The following is a 25,526-nucleotide window of genomic DNA, read 5'->3' as shown; positions in this document are numbered from 1 at the left end:
AAGAATTAGAGGAATGCTACTTGAGGTGGCTGCCATATGGTGTGTCACATAAAAAAGAAAAATGGTTCAAATGGCCCTGAGCACTATGAGACTTAACATCTGAAGTCACCAGTCCCCTAGAACTTAGAACTACTTAAACCTAACTAACCTAAGGACATCACACACATCCATGCCCGTGGCAGCATTCGAACCGGCGACCGTAGCGGTCGCGCGGTTACCGACTGAAGCACCTAGAACCGCTCGGCCACAGCGGCCGGTGGTGTGTCACATAAAAGGAGGGACCACCACCATCTTATAAAACAACCTTGTACTTCAAAGACTTGCTGTAAGGACATTTAACTAACTGATCTCAAAGCTGTAGCGATGGTTCTAAATTTGATTTACACTGAGGTGTCTAAAATCATGGGACAGCGATTTGCACATATACATATGGCGGCAGTATCGCGTACACAAGGTATGAAAGGGCAGCACATTGGCGGAGAAGTCATTTCTACTCAGGCGATTCACGCGAACGGTTTTCCGACGTGATTATGGCCGTACGACGGGAATTAACAGATTTTGAACGCGGAATGGTAGTTGGAGCTAGACGCATGGGACATTCCATTTCGGCAATTGTCAGGGAATTCAGTATTCCATGATCCACAGTGTGAATAGTGTGCCGAGAATACCAAATTTCAGGCATTGCCTCTCACCACGGACAACGCAGTGGCCGACGGCCTTCACATAACGACCGAGAGCAATAGCGTGCACGTGGAGTTGTCAGTGTTAACAAACAAGCAACACTGCATAAAATAATTACAGAAATGTGGGACGTATGACGAACGTATTCCTTACGTCAGCGTGGCGAAATCCGACATTCATGTGCTATGGCAGCAGACGAGCGACGTGAGTGCCTTTGCTAACAGCGCGAAATCGCCTGCAGCGCCTGGGCTCGGGACCATAGCGGTTGGACCATATGGACCTGGAAAACAGTGGCCCGGTCGAATGAGTAACGATTTCAGTTGATAAAACCTGATGGTAGGGATCGAGTGTGGCGCAGACCCCACGAAGCCATAGACGCAAGTTGTCAATAAGGCACTGTGCTAGCTGGTGGTGGCTAAATAATAATGTAGGCTGTGTTTACATGGAATGGACTGGGTCCTCTAGTCCACCGAAACTGATCATTGACTGGAAATGGTTATGTTCGTCTACTTTGTGCCCATTCTCAGCCATCCATAGACATCATGTCCCCAAATAACGATGCACCATGTCACCAGGCCACAACTGTTCGCGATTGGTTTGAAGAACATTCTGGACTACTCGAGAGAATTATTTGACCAACCAGACCACCCTACATGAATCCCATCAAATATTTATGGGACATAACCGAGAGGTCAGTTCGTTCACAAAACCGTACACCAGCAACAGTTTTGCAACGAAGAACGGTTATAGAGAACTCATGGCTCAATATTTCTGCAAGGGACTTCCATCGACTTGTATAGTCCATGCTACGTCGCGATGCTGCACAACACATGGCAAAAGAAGGTCCGACACGATATTAGGAGTTATCCCGTGACTTTTGTCACCTCAGTGTACAAACAAAGGAAAAGGCGAAAGTGAAGTAACAGATGTGTTCTTATGTATATGATGTACTTCAATGATTGATTTAATGATACTACACGTCTGTTACTGTGTACGATCAGTGGCGTAAAGTTCGTAACTTCAGAGCCCGTTACGATCAGTGACGTGAAGTTCGTAACTTCAGAGCCCGTTTCTGTAGTTGAATGGTCAGCGCGGCTTTAAGGAAAGAAATTAAATTCTCCTACAAAAAAAAGATGTGCAATGTCTTAACATACGTTACCAAGTATGGAGATTGTCGTTTACAGGCGGTATCCCATGTTCATGATGACAAATGTTGGGCTAGTTCCTACTTTCTTACTTTCCGCCTCAGGAAATAAGGCACACAAATAGTTAAAATACGATCACGCACAGACAAAAGCATAAAGAATTCGCAGACAGATGGTGCACACGACTCCTTTTCCTTAGATAAGTGGCGCACGCAACAGAAGTAAACAAAGTAATTTTGCAAATCTCTGTGGAAAACCCACCCCCTACGACACGAGATTAACGGCACATAGAAGAAGATGGGGAATGGTAACCTTCACTTGAGATCGATATAGATAAAACTTAAATTAAACGCCAGAAGAAAGCAGCCAGTAAGAAAAGAGACGATAAATGGTTCTCCAAAACGAGAACAGAAATAAACGATGAAGCCATACCTCATTATCAGTCGTGATGTAAGGTACTTCAATAATAACTGCCATGGTTATAGAAATGCACGTAATATTCTGTTCATCTGTGACATCGCCTTGAATCAGAGGAGGCGGTGGAGCAGGCGTTGTAGTCGAGGATCCTGGAATTTCTGTTGTGGAAGTACTTGTAACAGTTGTTGTAATGGTTGGGCCAGCAGTAGACTCTGTAGACGATTCTGACGACATGGAAGAGCTTCCTGATGTCGATTGTGTTGTTGTGGTTGAGTCAGTTTCACTTGAGGACGATGATGGGCTGGACACTGTTGAAACTGGCGTCGTACCTGTCTCATCTGTTGTAGTTGAGCCTTCATTTGTCGATTGCTCTGATGTTGAAGATTCTGTAACTGTAGTATCAGTTGTGGACTCTGACGAAGTAGGGACAGATGAATCTTCGGTAGATGGTTCAGTCGAAGCAGAAGTACTAGTACTCGTTATGTCATCAGTAGTAGACTCAGTTGCATCTGGCGTCGTATCTGTGTCTTCTGATGATGTTGAGCCGTCTGTTGTCGATTGCTCTGATGTTGAAGTTTCTGTGACTGTAGTATCAGTTGTGGACTCTGATGAAGTAGGGACAGATGAATCTTCTGTAGATGGTTCAGTCGAAAGAGAAGTAGTAGTACTCGTTATGTCATCAGTGGTAGGCTCGGTTGCATCTGGCGTTGTATCTGTGTCATCTGTTGCAGTTGAGCCTTCTGTTGTCGATTGCTCTGATGTTGAAGTTTCTGTGACTGTAGTATCAGTTGTGGACTCTGACGAAGTAGGGACAGATGAATCTTCTGTAGATGGTTCAGTCGAAAGAGAAGTAGTAGTACTCGTTATGTCATCAGTGGTAGGCTCGGTTGCATCTGGCGTTGTGTCTGTGTCTTCTGTTACAGTTGAACCTTGTGTTGTCGATTGCTCTAATGTTGAAGTTTCTGTGACTGTAGTATCAGTTGTGGACTCTGACGAAGTAGGGACAGATGAATCTTCTGTAGATGATTCAGTCGAAGGAGAAGTAGTAGTACTCGTTATGTCATCAGTGGTAGACTCGGTTGCATCTGGCGTTGTATCTGTGTCTTCTGTTGCAGTTGAGCCTTCTGTTGTCGGTTTCTCTGAAGTTGAAGTTTCTGTAACTGTAGTATCAGTTGTGGATTCTGACGAAGTAGAGACAGATGAATCTTCTGTAGATGGTTCGGTCGAAGAAGAAGTAGTAGTACTCGTTATGTCATCAGTAGTAGACTCGGATGCATCTGGCGTTGTATCTGTGTCCTCTGTTGCAGTTGAGCCTTCTGTTGTCGATTGCTCTGATGTTGAAGTTTCTGTAACTGTAGTATCAGTTGTGGACTCTGATGAAGTAGGGACAGATGAATCTTCGGTAGATGGTTCAGTCGAAGCAGAAGTACTAGTCCTCGTTATGTCATCAGTGGTAGAGTCGGTTGCATCTGGCGTTGTATCTGTGTCTTCTGTTGCAGTTGAGCCTTCAGTTGTCGATTGCTGTGATGTTGAAGTTTCTGTAACTGTAGTATCAGTTGTGGACTCTGACGAAGTAGGGACAGATGAATCTTCTGTAGATGGTTCAGTCGAAGCAGGAGTACTAGTACTCGTTATGTCATCAGTAGTAGACTCGGTTGCGTCTGGCGTTGTATCTGTGTCTTCTGTTGCAGTTGAGCCTTCTGTTGTCGATTGCTCTGATGTTGAAGTTTCTGTGACTGCAGTATCAGGTGTGGACTCTGACGAAGTCGAGACAGATGAATCTTCTGTAGATGGCTCAGTCGAAGGAGAAGTAGTAGTACTCGTTATGTCATCAGTAGTAGACTCGGTTGCATCTGGCGTTGTATCTGTGTCGTCTGTTGCAGTTGAGCCGTCTGTTGTCGATTGCTGTGATGTTGAAGTTTCTGTAACTGTAGTATCAGTTGTGGACTCTGACGAAGTAGGGACAGATGAATCTTCTGTAGATGGTTCAGTCGAAGCAGGAGTACTAGTACTCGTTATGTCATCAGTAGTAGACTCAGTTGCGTCTGGCGTTGTATCTGTGTCTTCTGTTGCAGTTGAGCCTTCTGTTGTCGATTGCTCTGATGTTGAAGTTTCTGTGACTGCAGTATCAGGTGTGGACTCCGACGAAGTCGAGACAGATGAATCTTCTGTAGATGGCTCAGTCGAAGGAGAAGTAGTAGTACTCGTTATGTCATCAGTAGTAGACTCGGTTGCATCTGGCGTTGTATCTGTGTCGTCTGTTGCAGTTGAGCCGTCTGTTGTCGATTGCTGTGATGTTGAAGTTTCTGTAACTGTAGTATCAGTTGTGGACTCTGACGAAGTAGGGACAGATGAATCTTCTGTAGATGGTTCAGTCGAAGCAGGAGTACTAGTACTCGTTATGTCATCAGTACTAGACTCGGTTGCGTCTGGCGTTGTATCTGTGTCTTCTGTTGCAGTTGAGCCTTCTGTTGTCGATTGCTCTGATGTTGAAGTTTCTGTGACTGCAGTATCAGGTGTGGACTCTGACGAAGTCGAGACAGATGAATCTTCTGTAGATGGCTCAGTCGAAGGAGAAGTAGTAGTACTCGTTATGTCATCAGTAGTAGACTCGGTTGCATCTGGCGTTGTATCTGTGTCGTCTGTTGCAGTTGAGCCGTCTGTTGTCGATTGCTGTGATGTTGAAGTTTCTGTAACTGTAGTATCAGTTGTGGACTCTGACGAAGTAGGGACAGATGAATCTTCTGTAGATGGTTCAGTCGAAGCAGAAGTACTAGTCCTCGTTATGTCATCAGTAGTAGACTCGGTTGCATCTGGCGTTGTATCTGTGTCGTCTGTTGCAGTTGAGCCTTCTGTTGTCGATTGCTCTGATGTTGAAGTTTCTGTGACTGCAGTATCAGGTGTGGACTCTGACGAAGTCGAGACAGATGAATCTTCTGTAGATGGCTCAGTCGAAGGAGAAGTAGTAGTACTCGTTATGTCATCAGTAGTAGACTCGGTTGCATCTGGCGTTGTATCTGTGTCGTCTGTTGCAGTTGAGCCGTCTGTTGTCGATTGCTGTGATGTTGAAGTTTCTGTAACTGTAGTATCAGTTGTGGACTCTGACGAAGTAGGGACAGATGAATCTTCTGTAGATGGTTCAGTCGAAGCAGAAGTACTAGTACTCGTTATGTCATCAGTAGTAGACTCGGTTGCGTCTGGCGTTGTATCTGTGTCTTCTGTTACTGTTGAGCCTTCTGTTGTCGATTGCTCTGATGTTGAAGTTTCTGTGACTGCAGTATCAGGTGTGGACTCTGACGAAGTCGAGACAGATGAATCTTCTGTAGATGGCTCAGTCGAAGGAGAAGTAGTAGTACTCGTTATGTCATCAGTAGTAGACTCGGTTGCATCTGGCGTTGTATCTGTGTCGTCTGTTGCAGTTGAGCCGTCTGTTGTCGATTGCTGTGATGTTGAAGTTTCTGTAACTGTAGTATCAGTTGTGGACTCTGACGAAGTAGGGACAGATGAATCTTCTGTAGATGGTTCAGTCGAAGCAGAAGTACTAGTACTCGTTATGTCATCAGTAGTAGACTCGGTTGCGTCTGGCGTTGTATCTGTGTCTTCTGTTACAGTTGAGCCTTCTGTTGTCGATTGCTCTGATGTTGAAGTTTCTGTGACTGCAGTATCAGTTGTGGACTCTGACGAAGTAGGGACAGATGAATCTTCTGTAGATGGTTCAGTCGAAGCAGGAGTACTAGTACTCGTTATGTCATCAGTAGTAGACTCGGTTGCGTCTGGCGTTGTATCTGTGTCTTCTGTTGCAGTTGAGCCTTCTGTTGTCGATTGCTCTGATGTTGAAGTTTCTGTGACTGCAGTATCAGGTGTGGACTCTGACGAAGTCGAGACAGATGAATCTTCTGTAGATGGCTCAGTCGAAGGAGAAGTAGTAGTACTCGTTATGTCATCAGTAGTAGACTCGGTTGCATCTGGCGTTGTATCTGTGTCGTCTGTTGCAGTTGAGCCGTCTGTTGTCGATTGCTGTGATGTTGAAGTTTCTGTAACTGTAGTATTAGTTGTGGACTCTGACGAAGTAGGGACAGATGAATCTTCTGTAGATGGTTCAGTCGAAGCAGGAGTACTAGTACTCGTTATGTCATCAGTAGTAGACTCAGTTGCGTCTGGCGTTGTATCTGTGTCTTCTGTTGCAGTTGAGCCTTCTGTTGTCGATTGCTCTGATGTTGAAGTTTCTGTGACTGCAGTATCAGGTGTGGACTCCGACGAAGTCGAGACAGATGAATCTTCTGTAGATGGCTCAGTCGAAGGAGAAGTAGTAGTACTCGTTATGTCATCAGTAGTAGACTCGGTTGCATCTGGCGTTGTATCTGTGTCGTCTGTTGCAGTTGAGCCGTCTGTTGTCGATTGCTGTGATGTTGAAGTTTCTGTAACTGTAGTATCAGTTGTGGACTCTGACGAAGTAGGGACAGATGAATCTTCTGTAGATGGTTCAGTCGAAGCAGGAGTACTAGTACTCGTTATGTCATCAGTACTAGACTCGGTTGCGTCTGGCGTTGTATCTGTGTCTTCTGTTGCAGTTGAGCCTTCTGTTGTCGATTGCTCTGATGTTGAAGTTTCTGTGACTGCAGTATCAGGTGTGGACTCTGACGAAGTCGAGACAGATGAATCTTCTGTAGATGGCTCAGTCGAAGGAGAAGTAGTAGTACTCGTTATGTCATCAGTAGTAGACTCGGTTGCATCTGGCGTTGTATCTGTGTCGTCTGTTGCAGTTGAGCCGTCTGTTGTCGATTGCTGTGATGTTGAAGTTTCTGTAACTGTAGTATCAGTTGTGGACTCTGACGAAGTAGGGACAGATGAATCTTCTGTAGATGGTTCAGTCGAAGCAGAAGTACTAGTCCTCGTTATGTCATCAGTAGTAGACTCGGTTGCATCTGGCGTTGTATCTGTGTCGTCTGTTGCAGTTGAGCCTTCTGTTGTCGATTGCTCTGATGTTGAAGTTTCTGTGACTGCAGTATCAGGTGTGGACTCTGACGAAGTCGAGACAGATGAATCTTCTGTAGATGGCTCAGTCGAAGGAGAAGTAGTAGTACTCGTTATGTCATCAGTAGTAGACTCGGTTGCATCTGGCGTTGTATCTGTGTCGTCTGTTGCAGTTGAGCCGTCTGTTGTCGATTGCTGTGATGTTGAAGTTTCTGTAACTGTAGTATCAGTTGTGGACTCTGACGAAGTAGGGACAGATGAATCTTCTGTAGATGGTTCAGTCGAAGCAGAAGTACTAGTACTCGTTATGTCATCAGTAGTAGACTCGGTTGCGTCTGGCGTTGTATCTGTGTCTTCTGTTACTGTTGAGCCTTCTGTTGTCGATTGCTCTGATGTTGAAGTTTCTGTGACTCCAGTATCAGGTGTGGACTCTGACGAAGTCGAGACAGATGAATCTTCTGTAGATGGCTCAGTCGAAGGAGAAGTAGTAGTACTCGTTATGTCATCAGTAGTAGACTCGGTTGCATCTGGCGTTGTATCTGTGTCGTCTGTTGCAGTTGAGCCGTCTGTTGTCGATTGCTGTGATGTTGAAGTTTCTGTAACTGTAGTATCAGTTGTGGACTCTGACGAAGTAGGGACAGATGAATCTTCTGTAGATGGTTCAGTCGAAGCAGAAGTACTAGTACTCGTTATGTCATCAGTAGTAGACTCGGTTGCGTCTGGCGTTGTATCTGTGTCTTCTGTTACAGTTGAGCCTTCTGTTGTCGATTGCTCTGATGTTGAAGTTTCTGTGACTGCAGTATCAGGTGTGGACTCTGACGTAGTCGAGACAGATGAATCTTCTGTAGATGGCTCAGTCGAAGGAGAAGTAGTAGTACTCGTTATGTCATCAGTAGTAGACTCGGTTGCATCTGGCGTTGTATCTGTGTCGTCTGTTGCAGTTGAGCCGTCTGTTGTCGATTGCTGTGATGTTGAAGTTTCTGTAACTGTAGTATCAGTTGTGGACTCTGACGAAGTAGGGACAGATGAATCTTCTGTAGGTGGTTCAGTCGAAGCAGAAGTACTAGTACTCGTTATGTCATCAGTAGTAGACTCGGTTGCGTCTGGCGTTGTATCTGTGTCTTCTGTTACAGTTGAGCCTTCTGTTGTCGATTGCTCTGATGTTGAAGTTTCTGTGACTCCAGTATCAGGTGTGGACTCTGACGAAGTCGAGACAGATGAATCTTCTGTAGATGGCTCAGTCGAAGGAGAAGTAGTAGTACTCGTTATGTCATCAGTAGTAGACTCGGTTGCATCTGGCGTTGTATCTGTGTCGTCTGTTGCAGTTGAGCCTTCTGTTGTCGATTGCTGTGATGTTGAAGTTTCTGTAACTGTAGTATCAGTTGTGGACTCTGACGAAGTAGGGACAGATGAATCTTCTGTAGATGGTTCAGTCGAAGCGGGAGTACTAGTACTCGTTATGTCATCAGTAGTAGACTCGGTTGCGTCTGGCGTTGTATCTGTGTCTTCTGTTACAGTTGAGCCTTCTGTTGTCGATTGCTCTGATGTTGAAGTTTCTGTGACTGCAGTATCAGGTGTGGACTCTGACGAAGTCGAGACAGATGAATCTTCTGTAGATGGCTCAGTCGAAGGAGAAGTAGTAGCACTCGTTATGTCATCAGTAGTAGACTCGGTTGCATCTGGCGTTGTATCTGTGTCGTCTGTTGCAGTTGAGCCGTCTGTTGTCGATTGCTGTGATGTTGAAGTTTCTGTAACTGTAGTATCAGTTGTGGAATCTGACGAAGTAGGGACAGATGAATCTTCTGTAGATGTTTCAGTCAAAGAAGAAGTAGTAGTACTCGTTATGTCATCAGTAGTAGACTCGGTTGTATCTGTGTCTTCTGTTGCAGTTGAGCCTTCTGTTGTCGATTGGTCTGTTGTTGATGTTTCTGTAACTGTAGTATCAGTTGTGGACTCTGACGAAGCAGGGACAGATGAATCTTCTGTAGATGTATCAGTCGAAGGAGAATTAGTAGTACTCGTTACGTCATCAGTAGTAGACTCGGTTGCATCTGGCGTTGCATCTGTGTCTTCTGTTGCAGTTGAGCCTTCTGTTGTCGATTGCTCTGATGTTGTACTTTCTGTAACTGTAGTATCAGTTGTGGACTCTGACGAAGCAGGGACAGATGAATCATCTGTAGATGGTTCAGTCGAATGAGAAGTAGTAGTACTCGTTACGTCATCAGTAGTAGACTCGGTTGCATCTGTGTCTTCTGTTGCAGTTGAACCTGTAACAACAACAACACTATACTATAGTAATTATAATAAATTTTTCTTCTGAATTTCGATAAATTAATATAATCGATGTTCTGATTCCATTTCTTTTCTTTTTATGTCAATATGTTAAAGAAACTGTAAACAATTTTCGATGTAAATTTTAATATTTATGTAAAATTTCAAGCAATGTTATAACAAAATTGAAGTGTAACTAATGTTGAAACTATTGTAAGATGTGAAAGTTGTAATTGTCCGCCTGGTCCATACGTAGGCAATGTATTAAGATATGTGGAATGTAAAACCTTAGGTGAATACCCTATCTGTAGGGGAGCGGTAAAGGGTGGATGGCAGGCGAGCGCGGGAAAATGCACACAGGCACGGCATAACGGGCTCAGCAGCAGTACTAGTCGGAGTTGGGCATCGGTCGGAGGAACACGTTCCGGATCGAGGAGGCTATTCTGGAAAAAGTGGTTTCATTGAGCCTCGGATGTGCCGCTTCCGACGACTATACAGCATGGCTATATTCTAATGGCACTGGATTGAGAATGAGGGGGACGCTAAGAAGAAGTAAAGTGCCGATACAGCAAAAGCCATAGCTGTGATTGTATGTGTGCTGTGCGCCTCGCCATCTCGCCGCCCGCCAACCGCTGCTTCGACTCGCACAGGTTGAATCTTTAGAATTGTATTCGTGTGGACCAGTGTTAATTTTGTTCCTGACAGTTCATAATAACTTAACTTTTACCAGAATTGTTCTATCAATGAATTATCCTAATCACTCACATAGACAGGGTCCTTTCCACATGTTGTGCAATCCGAGTGTCCCGAAATGAAGATTTAAAGTTCATGTTAATAAGAATTAACTGCAGACCTATTTATGCTAGAATGAATTTCAAGGAGCTTTATGGTTAATGAAAATGTAAGTAAAGAGCAAAAGTCTGACAGAGTACTAAGATAATTTTGGAATTGGCTTAGTAAGGAAGCTTAATTAATTTGAGACAAAAATAATGGTAGTTAAATGAGGAAGTAATTGGACAATAAGAATAATAATTCATATTTTGTAAATCCTGAGTAATTTATGTTTCCAATAGTTAATGATTTCAACACCGTGATCATAACAGTTTCAGGGTCCTCTCCCCCCCTCTTTCACTCTTTTCTTTTCTATTCATTTAAATTCTTAAGTGATTGCACTGATTTGACCAGCAAAGTTAAAGTCAAAATAAAACATAAATTTATCAGTGTTTTACCATTATTAAAATTGACATTGTATGTGTGTGTGTCAAAAGTGCTATTTCTAGGGTGACCTATGTCCGATTTCAGTCGGATCAAAAGGCAAAACACAGTTCGTAGTAATCATTGTAGTGTAATGTTGTGTGTTTATAGCTTGTTCAAATTAGTACAAAAAGGGAAAATCTTAGTTCAGTAGATTTTTCTGGTTCTAAAATTTACCATATAATACAGTATTACTACGTGTGGTTATGCTTGTACGTACATCCACTTGTACAAGGGAAAAGCTCACTCAATGCCTAATTAGGCTGGCGACCGTATTATTAACCATTGGTAGCGTCTGCAGTGTCTGTTTATTATCTGTCCTAATGTGTAGTTGCACTTATACTTGCTTGACGTATCATTGTTGTTGCTGACTGGGTATAAGTCCGATTTTGCTTCCATTCAGGTACACGCGGTCAACATATGTACTAAAATCATTTCTTGAAAAGGTGAAGCCCGTCAACTTATCATAGTACAGGCTTTAAAAAGTTAACGTACGCCCGAGCGGAGACGTTACAAACCTTCTGTTGTCGATTGCTCTGATGTTGAAGTTTCTGTAACTGTAGTATCAGTTGTGGACTCTGATGAAGTAGGGACAGATGAATCTTCGGTAGATGGTTCAGTCGAAGGAGAAGTAGTAGTACTCGTTATGTCATCAGTAGTAGACTCGGTTGCGTCTGGCGTTGTATCTGTGTCTTCTGTTGCAGTTGAGCCTTCTGCTGTCGATTGCTCCGATGTTGAAGTTTCTGTAACTGTAGTATCAGTTGTGGACTCTGACGAAGTAGGGACAGATGAATCTTCTGTAGATGGTTCAGTCGATGGTGAAGTACTAGTACTCGTTACGTCATCAGCAGTAGAGTCTGTTGTATCCAGCGTTGTATCTGTGTCTTGTGTTGCAGTTGAGCCTTCTGTTGTCGAATGCTCTGATGTTGAATTTTCTGTAACGGTAGTATCAGCTGTCGACTCTGATGAAGTAGGGACAGATGAATCTTCGGTAGGTGGTTCAGTCGAAGCAGAAGTACTAGTACTCGTTATGTCATCAGTAGTAGACTCGTTTGCATCTGGCGTCGTATCTGTGTCTTCTGATGCAGTTGAGCCTTCTGTTATCGATTGCTCTGATGTTGAAGTTTCTGTGACTGTAGTATCAGTTGTGGACTCTGACGAAGTAGGGACAGATGAATCCTCTGTAGTTGGTTCAGTCGAAAGAGAAGTAGTAGTACTCGTTATGTCATCAGTAGTAGACTCGGTTGCATCTGGCGTTGTATCTGTGTTTTCTGTTGCAGTTGAGCTTTCTGTTGTCGATTGCTCTGATGTTGAAGTTTCTGTAACTGTAGTATCAGTTGTGGACTCTGATGAAGTAGGGACAGATGAATCTTCGGTAGATGGTTCAGTCGAAGCAGAAGTACTAGTACTCGTTATGTCATCAGTAGTAGACTCGGTTGCATCTGGCGTTGTATCTGTGTCTTCTGTTGCAGTTGAGCCTTCTGTTGTCGATTGCTCTGATGTTGAAGTTTCTGTAACTGTAGTATCAGTTGTGGACTCTGACGAAGTAGGGACAGATGAATCTTCTGTAGATGGTTCAGTCGAAGGAGAAGTAGTAGTACTCGTTACGTCATCAGTAGTAGACTCGGTAGCATCTGGCGTTGTATCTGTGTCTTCTGTTGCAGTTGAGCCTTCTGTTGTTGATTGCTCTGATGTTGAAGTTTCTGTAACTGTAGTATCAGTTGTGGACTCTGACGAAGTAGGGACAGATGAATCTTCTATAGATGCTTCAGTCGAAGAAGAAGTAGTAGTACTCGTTACCTCATCAGTAGTAGACTCGGTTGCATCTGGCGTTGTATCTGTGTCTTCTGTTGCAGTTGAGTCTTCTGTTGTCGATTGCTCTGATGTTGAAGTTTCTGTAACTGTAGTATCAGTTGTGGACTCTGACGAAGTAGGGGCAGATGTATCTTCTGTAGATGGTTCAGTCGAAGCAGAAATACTAGTGCTCGTTATGTCATCAGTAGTAGATTCGGTTGCATCTGCCGTTGTATCTGTGTCTTCTGTTGAAGTTGTGCCTTCTGTTGTCGATTGCTCTGATGTTGAAGTTTCTGTAACTGTGGTATCAGTTGTGGACTCTGACGAAGTAGGGACAGATGAATCTTCTGTAGATGGTTCAGTCGAAGGAGAAGTAGTAGTACTCGTTACGTCATCAGTAGTATACTCGGTTGCATCTGGCGTTGTATCTGTGTTTTCTGTTGCTGTTGAGTCTTCTGTTGTCGATTGCTCTGATGTTGAATTTTCTATAACTGTAGTGTCAGTTGTGGACTCTGATGAAGTAGGGACAGATGAATCTTCTGTAGATGGTTCAGTCGAAGGAGAAGTAGTAGTACTCGTTATGTCTTCAGTGGTAGACTTGGTTAGATCTTGTGTTGTATCTGTGCCTTCTGTTGCAGTTGAGCCTTCTGTTGTCGATTGCTCTGATGTTGATGTTTCTGTAACTGTAGTATCAGTTGTGGACTCTGACGAAGTAGGGACAGATGAATCTTCTGTAGATGGTTCAGTCGAAGGAGAAGTAGTAGTAATCGTTATGTCATCAGTAGTAGAGTCTGTTGTATCCGGCGTTGTATCTGTGTCTTCCGTTGCAGTTGAGCCTTCTGTTGTCGATTGCTCTGATGTTGAACTTTCTGTAACTGTAGTATCAGTTGTGGACTCTGTTGAAGTAGGGACAGATGAATCATCTGTAGATGCATCAGTCGACGCAGAACTACTACTGTCAGTAGTAGTAGTAGAAGACTCTGTTGTATCTGGCGTTGTAAGCGTGTCATCTGTTGTGGCTGACGCTTCTTTTGTCAGCTGATCTGATGCGGTTGTTTCTGTAGTTTCTGTAGTAGTAGTTGAGGTCTCTGACGACATGAGAGTAAATGCATCGTCTGTGTCTGGTTCACTCGAAGCGGCGGAAGGTGTACTCTTTATGTTACTTGCATTACCATCTGTTGATGGTATGCTGCCTTCATTCGATGTGTCGCCTGTTCCTGTAAAACACGAATGATTATTGATTGAGTTCCCATCGTTAAGTATTTGTGAATGGGTTTATGTATGCTTGTATTATTATGGATGTGTTCATGAATTAGACATGACCTCCTTTATGGTAACGGTTTTCTCTTACAATGTGAGCTTTACAGTAATCCCAGACTAATGTAAAGTTTGATATGTAGATTTGAATTTTTCTTATTATACGTACAGGTGGTGAATTGTTGTTTCATCTCCCTCCTTGTTGGAGCTGGAATCTGCTCTTTACACGTTATGTCAGATGCTGTTTTCATTTTTTAATTTGGATAGTGTAGGGGATGAATAAAGTGATTATTGTTACATTGTATTATTGAGTTGTTTAGGAAAATGCGATTATTAACATAGTCTCCCTCCGTCTCCTTTTCGTTTCATATTAAATTTTTGCTGTTGTTTATTGCTTGAGTAATGAAATGATAGATTCGCTTTGAGGTGTTTAGAAATTATATTATTATAGAGTCATACTGATTAGTTTGGCATGGTGCAGTTCGTCATTTAGAAAGATGACTCGTAAATGTTGGAAGTAAACAGCATGATATTTCTTACGACCTGGTAATTATACAGTATTTTGCAATTATAATATTTTGAAACTTTAAGGTACATACATTAATTTTAGCGTTGACAATTAATATTAGGTTTACAAAGAAAAAAGAAAATGCTTGTAATATGTTTAAAGGCTAGCAAGCACAGTGAAGTTGTATCTTTAACGCTTTGACGAACTTTGTCAAAATAGGTTACATATATTGGTTTTGAAATTTGACATTGGGAGGATGTATTTTGTAGCTATTGCTAGCCTCTTGGTGGTTGTAAGGTTGTTTCTATTCAGATAGTGCCAATAATCTGCGAATTTCATTAACTGGCTACTTGAAATGGAGGGAAGTTCATGTCGACGGACCGATTCAATGGAGTGATTGTTACACAGGGGAACATCAGCCAACTACAGTAATGGCTAAATCAGTAACATTAATTGTAGCCTCCACGTGAATCGTAAGATAATATTGTGTATCAGTAATGGGAATGTACTTTTACGTTTTTGCGGCAGGAATAGCACCGAGCAACAGAATTACAACAAAAATAATTGTGAAATTATTGCCCTTCATTATGAGAACAACACCATAGGATAATATAGAAGAGAAAGAAAATTTGCTCCTTATCTTAAGGTTGCTCTTACGTTGCATTATTATGAAGTGTTTGATTATTGTTTGGTCCTTCAGAATACAAAATATTTCAAACAGTGCCTAAGAATTTAATAGTGCTTAGCTGGGCTTCAAGAAAAGGAAATCAAAGTTTTGTTTTAATATTGCTTTATATCTGGTTAGTTACAGATAGCGAGAAGGGGAGGCTTAGGGTTTAACGTCTGGTAAGGAGGGCATTTTTGTAGGCAGGGGATAGCTCAGCAGGAAAAGTAAGGGATGTTTTAAAAACTGATATCGCGTCTGAAGGGGTCAGCCTCCATTATTCACTAAGAATTTCTAACAGATTTAGAGATGTTCTAGAATGCAGCCCAATAATACACTATGACCGGTTTGTGGTGCTACGATTTAGACCGTTAATAAATCTGTTGACAAAGTCTAAATCTTAACGTGCGATCGAGGATTTGGAACCCACTTCTCTCAACTACTACAATACTTATCCACTGTGACGCCTGGCTCCCTCGACGAGGAAGAAATTCGATAAGTGAATTACACGAAACGGGCGGAAAACTGGAGCCTTGCACTCGATGTGCACTGTACTGATTAATTTTTAAAGAATTAATCCAAAGGAGTAACGTCAGTTTCCTTGTACATATTTATGTGACTTGGGTTTACTATAATGACTGTGTCTAATTATAACTGAAGCTGAAGTACGATCAGAAATAAAGAAAGACTAGAAATAGAGGGTGGTTATAATTCAGCTTTCGCTACTTGAGAGGGTTCTTATGGAAAACGAACGATCATAGACAACGGCGCCCCATCCCCACACCCCCCTCGCCAACCCTCTGAGAAAGGAAAAAATATGGTGTTTCTATTTCAAGAAAATAGTTTAAAAGTCGGTAACACGCAGATTTTTAACATGATCGGAACTGGAACTTCTTTATGGTTACTTACAAGTCGCCATTCGTATTTCAAAATATTAAAATTACTCCATCCCCAGGCCTAGACACCCCCCACCCCACCTACTAACTATCGTACGGGCGCCATTGATCGTGGGACAATGAAATTTGTGGAAAAATTTGCAAGGCCATGCAGAAGAGAAATAACGAATAAACCAATGACAGAAACATATTTTCATTTCCACGTGAGAGAGTAACATTTGTTAACTGCATACGTCGTTTACGTTTCAGATTACAAACGTTGCACAATGTGACGACCAGTTGCACCCACGACAGCCAGAAACCGCATTAAAGGTACCGTTTCACAACTGTTCGTTGCACTTTTCGAACGGTGGACCATGGAAACAATCTGTCGTGGCACAGTTCGTGCACTGCTTGAGGATCGCACACTGTGTCCAGCATTATCAGCCATGGCAGCAGCAACTTCTTCAACAATTTCTGGCGCAATTGGCCGTCGGCATCTTTCAGGACCAATTCCCAAATCGCCAGTTCTTCAACGTCGATGTGGAAAGAGTGTATCTCCGTATTCCTTTAATGCGTCGATACTCGCGAAGAGCAGCAGGGCTATTGCTGTTATTTTGATAGAACAGCTTTACGAGTAAAGTCCCGTTCACATCACCCACGTAGACCGTTTGCAGCTGTAATGCACTCTGATGTTTGCGTTTCAACCCTGCGTCGCTGTACCAGTACCGGCGCCAAACGGAAAGACTTGACTTCCAACAACGCAAATCGTGCAGCGCGTAGTCTGAATAAAGCTGGATTGTTGTTGTTGTTGTGGTCTTCAGTCCTGAGAGTGGTTTGATGCAGCTCTCCATGCTACTCTATCCTGTGCAAGCTTCTTCATCTCCCAGTACCTACTGCAGCCTACATCTTCTGAATATGCTTAGTGTATCCATCTCTTGGTCTCCCTCTACGATTTTTACCCTCCACGCTGCCCTCCAGTACTAAATTGGTGATCCCTTGATGCCTCAGAACATGTCCTACCAACCGATCCCTTCTTCTAGTCAAGTTGTGCCACAAACTCCTCTTCTCCCCAATTCTGTTCAATACCTCATCATTAGTTATGTGATCTACCCATCTAATCTTCAGCATTCTTCTGTAGCACCACATTTCGAAAGCTTCTATTCTCTCCTTGTCTAAACTATTTATCGTCCATGTTTCACATCCATACATGGCTACACTCCATACAAATACTTTCAGAAACGACTTCCTGACACTTAAAACAATACTCGATGTTAACAAATTTCTCTTCTTCAGAAACGCTTTCCTTGCCATTGCCAGTCTACATTTTATATCCTCTCTACTTCGACCATCATCAGTTATTTCGCTCCCCAAATAGCAAAACTCTTTTACTAATTTAAGTTTCTCATTTCCTATTCTAATTCCCTCAGCATCACCCGACTTAATTCGACTACATTCCATTATCCTCGTTTTGATTTTGTTGATGTTCATCTTATACCCTCCTTTCAAGACACTGTCCATTCCGCTCAACTGCTCTTCGAAGTCCTTTGCTGTCTCTGACAGAATTACAATGTCATCGGCGAACCTCAAAGATTTTAATAACTACTCCGAACTTTTCTTTTGTTTCCTTTAGCGTTTGCTCAATATACAGATTGAATAGCATCGGGGAGAGGCTACAACCCTGTCTCACTCCCTTCCCAACCACTGCTTCCCTTTCATGTCCCTCGACTGCCATCTGATTTCTGTACAAATTGTAAATAGCCTTTCGCTCCCTGTATTCTACCCCTGCCACCTTCAGAATTTGAAAGAGAGTATTCCAGTCAACATTGTCAAAAGCTTTCTCTAAGTCTACAAATGCTAGAAACGTAGGTTTGACTTTCCTTAATCTTTCTTCTAAGAAAAATCGTAGGGTCAGTATTGCCTCACGTGTTCCAACATTTCTACGGAATCCAAACTGATCTTCTCCGAGGCCGGCTTCTACCAGTTTTTCCATTCGTCTGTAAAGAATTCGCGTTATTATTTTGCAGCTGTGACTTATTAAACTGATAGTTCGGTAATTTTCACATCTGTCAACACCTGCTTTCTTTGGCATTGGAATTATTATATTCTTCTTGAAGTCTGAGGGAATTTCGCCTGTCTCATACATCTTGCTCACTAGATGGTAGAGTTTTGTCAGGACAGGCTCTCCCAAGGCTGTCAGTAGTTCTAATGGAATGTTGTCTACTCCTGGGGCCTTGTTTCGACTCAGGTCTTTCAGTGCTCTATCACACTCTTCACGCACTATCATATCTCCCATTTCATCTTCATCGACCTCCTCTTCCATTTCCATAATATTGTCCTCAAGAACGTCGCCCCTGTATAGACCCTCAATATACTCCTTCCACCTTTCTGCTTTTCCTTCTTTGCTTAGAACTGGGTTTCCATCTGAGCTCTTGATATTCATGCAAGTGGTTCTCTTTTCTCCAAAGGTCTCTTTAATTTTCCTGTAGGCAGTATCTATCTTGCCCCTCGTGAGATAAGCCTCTACATCCTTACATTTGTCCTCTAGCCATCCCTGCTTAGCTGGGTACTCATACAGTAAGAAGCTTTCAGTCTACACTGACTCAAATAGTGAAAGCTTAATATTAACCACCCTGTATATTTTCACTTTGTGTTGCTTGATTCAGATCAAAGTACGAAATGAAACGTTCTCTACAAAATTGGGGACTCAAGTTGATGTACGATCGATGCAGTTAAGCAGCAACAGACAACATACTGGATGTCCTCTGAAGGAGTAGTTCATTTCTAAATTAAATGACTTGAAAATTAAGATTGGTAGATCGGAGTGCAACAGAGGAGTGTTTGTTGTGAAGGCTGTAAGAATTTTATATGGAAGTGATACAGAAGATTAGAAATAGTTCGAGAAGCTGGCGACAAGATAGCACTATACGCTGTGCAGCTCTTACAGTATCAGCATGCATAACTAAACTCGTCCTCTGCAAGCAGTGTTTGCAATCACATCACTGCATTTTCGAAATTTTCACCACTCGCAGTACATAGGTGGTGCAAGTCAACAATAAAATTTGCCATCACATTCTGTAGTTTCTCAACGGAAACGAATTCACATACCACACAGATCGCCGATTCGAGCTCGTCTGAAGCGGTGGATGGCTCCCGGTAGTCGGTGTCATTAATGTGCCCCACAAAAAGTGTCACAAGGAATCAGATCAAGCGAATATGGAGGCCAGTCCATCCGTGCGCCAGTAAATTTGCAGTTATCCAATGCACTGACTTTGTTCTCAAAGAATTCATCAAGAAAGCGAAACACCTGTTCGTTGCGATGTAGTCTGGCCTCATCTTGCATCTTGCAGTGTGGTTGATCCTCCAACGCGAAGTGTGTGTCGACAAATTTTTCCAAAATTGCGTTATAACCTTTACTGGTTTTCGTTTCTAGCAAGAAAAAAGTACTAATAATACCCCTGCTGCATACGACAGCCCAAACAGTACCTTTGGGAGAATACAGCTGTTTTGCTTCACAGCTTGCTGTCGACTCTATTTAGGCGGAAGTGTGCTTCATCTTTGAACCAGATATAGCCAACATAAATCCAGCAATATCAATCATTTTGATTATCTGACCTCGGAGTCTTTCGCGGCGGCATGCCTGAACAAAATCTTCTAGGTTATCAAGCAGCGTCATTCCGAATAAAACACTCGAGCTTTCGACAAATATCTCCGCCATTGTCTTCAGGAGTAAAAACCAGTGACTGCCGGGGCTGGCATTGTTGTCAGCTTATATAGACATGATTGCAGCATTTGCAATCAGAGAGGGCCGAAACGACGCGATCGCAAAAGGTGCGTTGGGCAGCTCATAGCAGCTCCGTCCCACAGCGGCAACGAGTGACAAGTGGCGCGAAGGGCCAGCGCCACTTTTGAAACTGCCGCTCCGGCCTCCCTACGAAAGTCTTCGCTTTCTTTCGACATCCAAAGTCCTTTCCCGCGCTCTACTAAGTGTGTACCCCTGCTCTCTGTTAAAACTACTGCTGTTTAGTCTAATATCGGCCGCCTCCTATAGAACAGAATTCCAATATGTTGACGCATAAGCCAATATTCTCGTCCTTTCCAACTGTATTTTCTGTCAGTTTCTCAGGCAAATCTCAGCTATGGCCGACTTGTCAAGCTCCCTTTGCTTAATATGTCACTTATGCTCAGTACAGTGTTCCACAACTGTGCGAATTTTTTGACCTATATAGATGCTGACACGTTCACAAGGGACACCACACACACCGGATATACGAAGAACTGTCGCCTTTAACAGGGCGTAGCATATCTCCGGGGGGGAAGGGGGGGGGGCTGGAACACTTGGCTCAGTCCATGTGTCTGCAGCACAAACACTAACTTACTGCTCGTGGCCTCATAGTATGGCAGAAAACCAGCCAGCTTGGTCTCTTCTGCCGATTCACAAGGCGCCTACAAGCGTTTGCAATGTCCCCCTTGCTGTAATTATTCTCTCCGAACACATATTTCAGAGGCTGCAACTCAGACTGTAGGTGGTCGTCGTCAGAAATAAACTTTGCTCCGTGTACCAATGTGTTCAGCACAAGTGGGTAATTCCTGCCGAGAAAAGGAAATAATTCCTCGTTTTGCTGTAGTCAGGCACCACATTATTCGATCTGCTGCAATGGACAAAATTTTGAAGAGAACTAGTCACTCGATAGTGTGACAACAGATACGTGAGACAAGGCGTAAGATTGATCTTACTTACAGAAACCTATTTAATTGTCGTTAATTTTTGTCATTAATCTTCACATCATTCGACTGGGAGGGGGTGGACGCAGCCATGGCAGTACAACAGTGCGCAAGTTTGTACAAAACAACGCCTAAGCACTGTAACAAGTTTGACCGCTGAACTCGCGGAAGAAAATGTGGAGAATGACAAGGGCCCTAGAATAGTGTTAATATCTCCAACAAAGAACTGGACGACGGCTCTCTAGCATAGCTGAGTAAAGGTCTCAATTTTTCTCCAACCTCGCGACATCTGCCGGTATTAGACATTGGTAGAGGAATGGAGAAGTGCATTCGGCATCTCTCGCCCGATGACGACAGGCTAACTATCAGCCATATACTGGTGAAAGCCAAGCCACCAGAATCTAATATTATCCAGGAAGAACGACGTGGCCTACGCTTATTAGGTGAAGACGAGGGCTTGGTTTTATTGACAGCCGACGCTAAAAACTACTACCTGAAGAGGCTACATTCATTAGAAGACACAGGCGATGGCCAGGAAGACAGGAAGTTATTAAATGAGTCTGGAATACCAGACAGAGTGCTGAAGAAATTAATGCCTCGTGCCGCCTCACCTACCAGGCTTTATGGATTGCCAAAGATACATAAGGAAAAGTTCCTCGTAGGCCCATTGCTAGTGCAATCCGTTCGCCCACCGATAGACGGAAAAACATCTTGCAGAGTTATCAGCATTTAACCCCGGGCACTGTGAATACCATGTTATGAATTCGCAGATACTTGTTGAGACGCTAAAGAAAATCAAAATGGACAGAAACGTCGTGACGGTCAGTGTGGAAGTCGTGTCACTTTCTACGAGGGTGCCAGTACAAGACACACCGGATATTTTGGCCGAACAGCTTCCACCTAGAATCGTCAGGTTGTTCCGTCGTGTTCTAATGACAACGTAGTATTTGTATCGCAACGAATATTATAAGATGACGGATGGCACAGCAATGCGATCACCACTGTCTCCAGCAGTCGCAAATTTCTTCATGGAGTATTTCGAGGAGCACGGCTTTGAGTCTAGCTTGCTTTATAAGGTGTGTTGATGACACCTTCATGATATGGTCTCACGGTAAAAATGCACTGCAGCAGTTCGTCGATCACATCTACAGTGTCAATCTCAATATTAAATTTGCCATCGAGATGGACAAGGATGGCGAGCTACCGTTCTTGGATGTTTTAGTTGAGTGGAAGGCAGGAGGCCGGCATGGTCATTCAGTGTTCAGGAAACCAACGCACACTGATCTATACTTGAACATTGATAGTTTTCACCATCCTGTACACAAGGAAGTGGTTCTGAACGCGTTAGCACACAGACCAAAGATTATTTCTGACGACGGCCACCTACAGTCTAAACGACAGTCAAATGTCAGTACAGAAATCTTCGTGTGTTTCGGGTTACATTGTTACACAGGTCGACATTATAATTTTTTTTTAAATATATAGTTACGTTTTTTTTTTCAAAAAGCTCGCACTGACAAAGTCTACTGAGCGTGAAATTATTGGTTTGCTTATTTATTTTCTTATGAAAGAGGTTGGTTTTCACACGTACAAGGTTCTTTTCAATTTAATGTAAGTGATGTGGCTTCGAGCTCAGTGGCACATGCAGGTTGTCAGTTGACGTTCCAAGGTTTGTATTTACAATAACAGACACTCAGGTAAAGGCTACTCGGTTACACACTTAGGTGACGAAAGTCATGTGATAGCTATATGCACGTATACAAATGGTGATAGTATCGCGAGGACAAGGTCTAAAAGGCCACTGCATTGGCAGAGCAGTCATTTGTCCTGAGGTGATTCATGTAAAAGATTTCCGACGTGATAACGGCCTCACGACGGTAATTGACAGAATTTGAACGCAAAATGGCAGTAGGAGCTAGGCGCATGGGACACTCCAGTTCGAAAATCGTCACGGAATTCAATATTCCGAGATTTACAGTTTAAAGCGTGCGCCGCGAATACCAAATTTCCGGCATTACCTTTCACCACGGACAACGCAGTGGCCGATGGCCGTCATTCGACGACCGATAACACTGTTGTCTGTGTAGAGTTTTCAGTGCTAACAGACAAACAACACTGCGTGAAATAATCACAGAAATCAATGTGGGTCGTATGACGAACGTATCCGTTAGGACAGTGCGGCGAAATTGGGCGTTAATGGGCTAATGGAGCAGTCGACCGACGAGAGTGCCTTTGCTAGCAGCAAGACATAGCCTGCGGCAGCTCTCCTGGGCTCGTGACCATATCCGCTGGATCATAGACGATTGGAACCTGTGGCCTGGTTAGGTGAGTCCCGATTTCAATTGGTCAGACCTGATAGCAGGATTCGAGCAGACCCCAACGAAGCCTTGGACCCAAGTTGTCAACAACGTACTGTCCAAGCTGGTGGTTGCTCCACAATTGTGTGAGCTGTGTTTACGTGGAATGGACTGGGTCCTCTAGTCTAACTGAAACGATTATTGGCTAGAAATGGTTATGTTTAGCTACCTGGAAGCCATTTGCAGCCATTCATGGACTTCATGTTCCCAAACAATAATGGAATTTTGTGGATGACAATACTCTGAGTCACCGAGCCACAATTGCTCGCAACTGGTTTGAAGAACATTATTGACAGTTTAAGAGAATGATTTGGGCACCTAGATCAGCCGACATGAATTCCACCGAACATTTATGGGACGTAACCGAGAGGTCAGTTCGTGCAAACACTCGTGCACCACTTCCGCAATTGTGAACGACTACACAGGCAACATGGCTCAGTATTTCTGCAGGGGACTTCCAACGACTTGTTGCGCCCCTACCGTGTCGAGTTACTGCACTACACTGGTTAAAAGGACGTCCGACACAATATTAGGATGTATTCCATGACTTCTGTCACCTCAATGCGGTGTATCGTAGAACAAAATTTTGTATCCAACAACAAAAACCTGAATTGTACGGAAAGAACTTTCCGGGGAAGGGGCGTGTAGTGTCGGCAGACTTGCCAACACTACGTACACTAATAGAAAGAGGCGGCCAAGATGCACGCGCTAACTCACGCAGGGTGGCGTGAGGTCTGAAACAGGATACGTAATGAATGCTATAAAGAAAAGTACGTAGCTGCTGGAATACTTAACTTTAATCCATCATTTGTATACAGCGTTCTTGATGATACAAGTGAGACTCTCTCTAGATAAATGCAATGTAATGCTAATGGCGCCTTGCTGGGTCGTAGCCATGGACTTGGCTGAAGGCTATTCTAACTAGCTGCTCTGCAAATGAGCGAGTCTTCGTCCGTGTAGTCGCTAGCAAAGTCGTCCGTACAACTGGGGCGAGTGCTAGTCCGTATCTCGAGACCTGCCTTGTGGTGGCGCTCGGTCTGCAATCACTGACAGTGGCGACACGCGGGTCCGACATGTACTAATGGACCGCGGCCGATTTAAAACTACCACCTAGCAAGTGTGGTGTCTGGCGGTGACACCACAGGGCGTATGGCAGATGAATATTTATGTATGACAAGCTATATGCATATATTCGACCCGGCGGGAAAACGTCAAGAATCACATAAGAGTGCACAATTTTATCACCCAGGCAGTTTTGGAGATAAGGAAAAAATGTATATGACGACTATGGCGAAATACAGAACGCGATATTGGTAGTTTTAACAGGAAAAACCAATACGACGCCAAAGACGGATCGCAATTGATACGGCACACTTAGCAAAAAAATGGCCCTGAGCACTATGGGACTTAACATCTGAGGTCATCAATCCCCTAGAACTTAGAACTACTTAAACCTAACTAACTTAAGGACAGCACACACATTCATGCCCGAGGCAGGATTCGAACCTGCGACCGTAGCAGTCCCGCGGTTCCGGACTGAGCGCCTAGAACCGCTAGACCACCGCGGCCGGCTACACTTAGCACTATTGGGTGAGCTGTACAAGGAGCAAACAAACGTAATTATAAATATGTTAAGAACAATGGCTGAGGAAGTAAAAATATTTCACAACATACGATAAAAAACGGATCAAACATAAGATAATTAATAATCTTGTAGACTCACAGGACAATAACAGACCAACTACGCCGCAATCAAAATAATTTGCTGAGATTTAAGCCGAAAAAAACTAGCGAGGCTATACTTCGTAGCTTCATAGAGAACGTTGAGAGAACAGGTGCGGCGATGGACAGCGTGAAACTGGTAGATGGTATGACGTTAATAGTCCACAGTATGTTTAACCCTTTCGTGAGCCGTGGGAAACATGCTTCCCACTACAATGAACTCGCTCCTAGTCCCGTGGGATTCACAGTTCCCACCTCTGTACGGTGTTACCACCTAGTGAACAGTATAGGGTACTACTTCCAGTCGGAAGTTCCCAACGTTTTTGCTGTACCTTCGCGCAGAGGCATTGTATAGCTGAGTGTTGCTCTGTAGAGGAGCCTTTCAGTGCTGTTTGTGTGACATTTTGTGATTTTTTTCCTCAAAGCTATAGTATAAGGTAAATTCTTTTGATTTACCCAAATTTATGAAGAAGCACGTAAAATTGGAACGAGGAGAATTCCAGTTTGAAACAAAAGGAGCCATTTCTGCACTAAAATGGATGGATAATCATCCAGTCACTTTCCTGTCCTCAATTCATGACCCATGAGAAACAGCCACAGTGAAAAGAAAAAACAAGGATGGTACTAGTACAGAGATTTCTTGCCCTGAAGTTGTGGTAGAATACAACAAAATAATGGGTGGTGTCGATAAGTTTGATCAATTACGAGAAAAGTATGCTATTGGCAGGCGTTCTGTAAAATGGTGGCACAGAATATTTTATTTCCTGGTGGATGATGCTGCAGTGAACAGTTTTATCCTGTGGAAAATTAGTAAAAGAGAAAGTGGACAGCATGATAAGCTCACAGACAGGATCCATCTAGCCAGACAATTGATCGCTGGCT

The 25,526-nt window shown here is 43.4% G+C and overlaps 1 protein-coding gene across 1 annotated transcript in view; it reads right to left on the bottom strand.

Moving 5' to 3' along the window:
- The window catches only part of LOC124722282 (serine-rich adhesin for platelets-like), a 152,397-nt gene that overhangs the window by 30,510 nt on the left and 96,361 nt on the right, over positions 1 to 25,526 (bottom strand). The window contains exons 2-3 of the mRNA XM_047247468.1: positions 11,261 to 13,753; positions 2,259 to 9,484 (exon numbers count right to left, since the gene is read on the bottom strand). Coding sequence (XP_047103424.1) covers positions 2,259 to 9,484; positions 11,261 to 13,753 — 9,719 coding nt within the window. The remainder of the gene's footprint in view (positions 1 to 2,258; positions 9,485 to 11,260; positions 13,754 to 25,526) is intronic.

The sequence above is a fragment of the Schistocerca piceifrons genome, chromosome X, assembly GCF_021461385.2.
Source record: "Schistocerca piceifrons isolate TAMUIC-IGC-003096 chromosome X, iqSchPice1.1, whole genome shotgun sequence".
NCBI classification, from domain to species: Eukaryota; Metazoa; Arthropoda; class Insecta; order Orthoptera; family Acrididae; genus Schistocerca; species Schistocerca piceifrons.
This window is presented reverse-complemented; position numbering and strand designations above follow the sequence as displayed.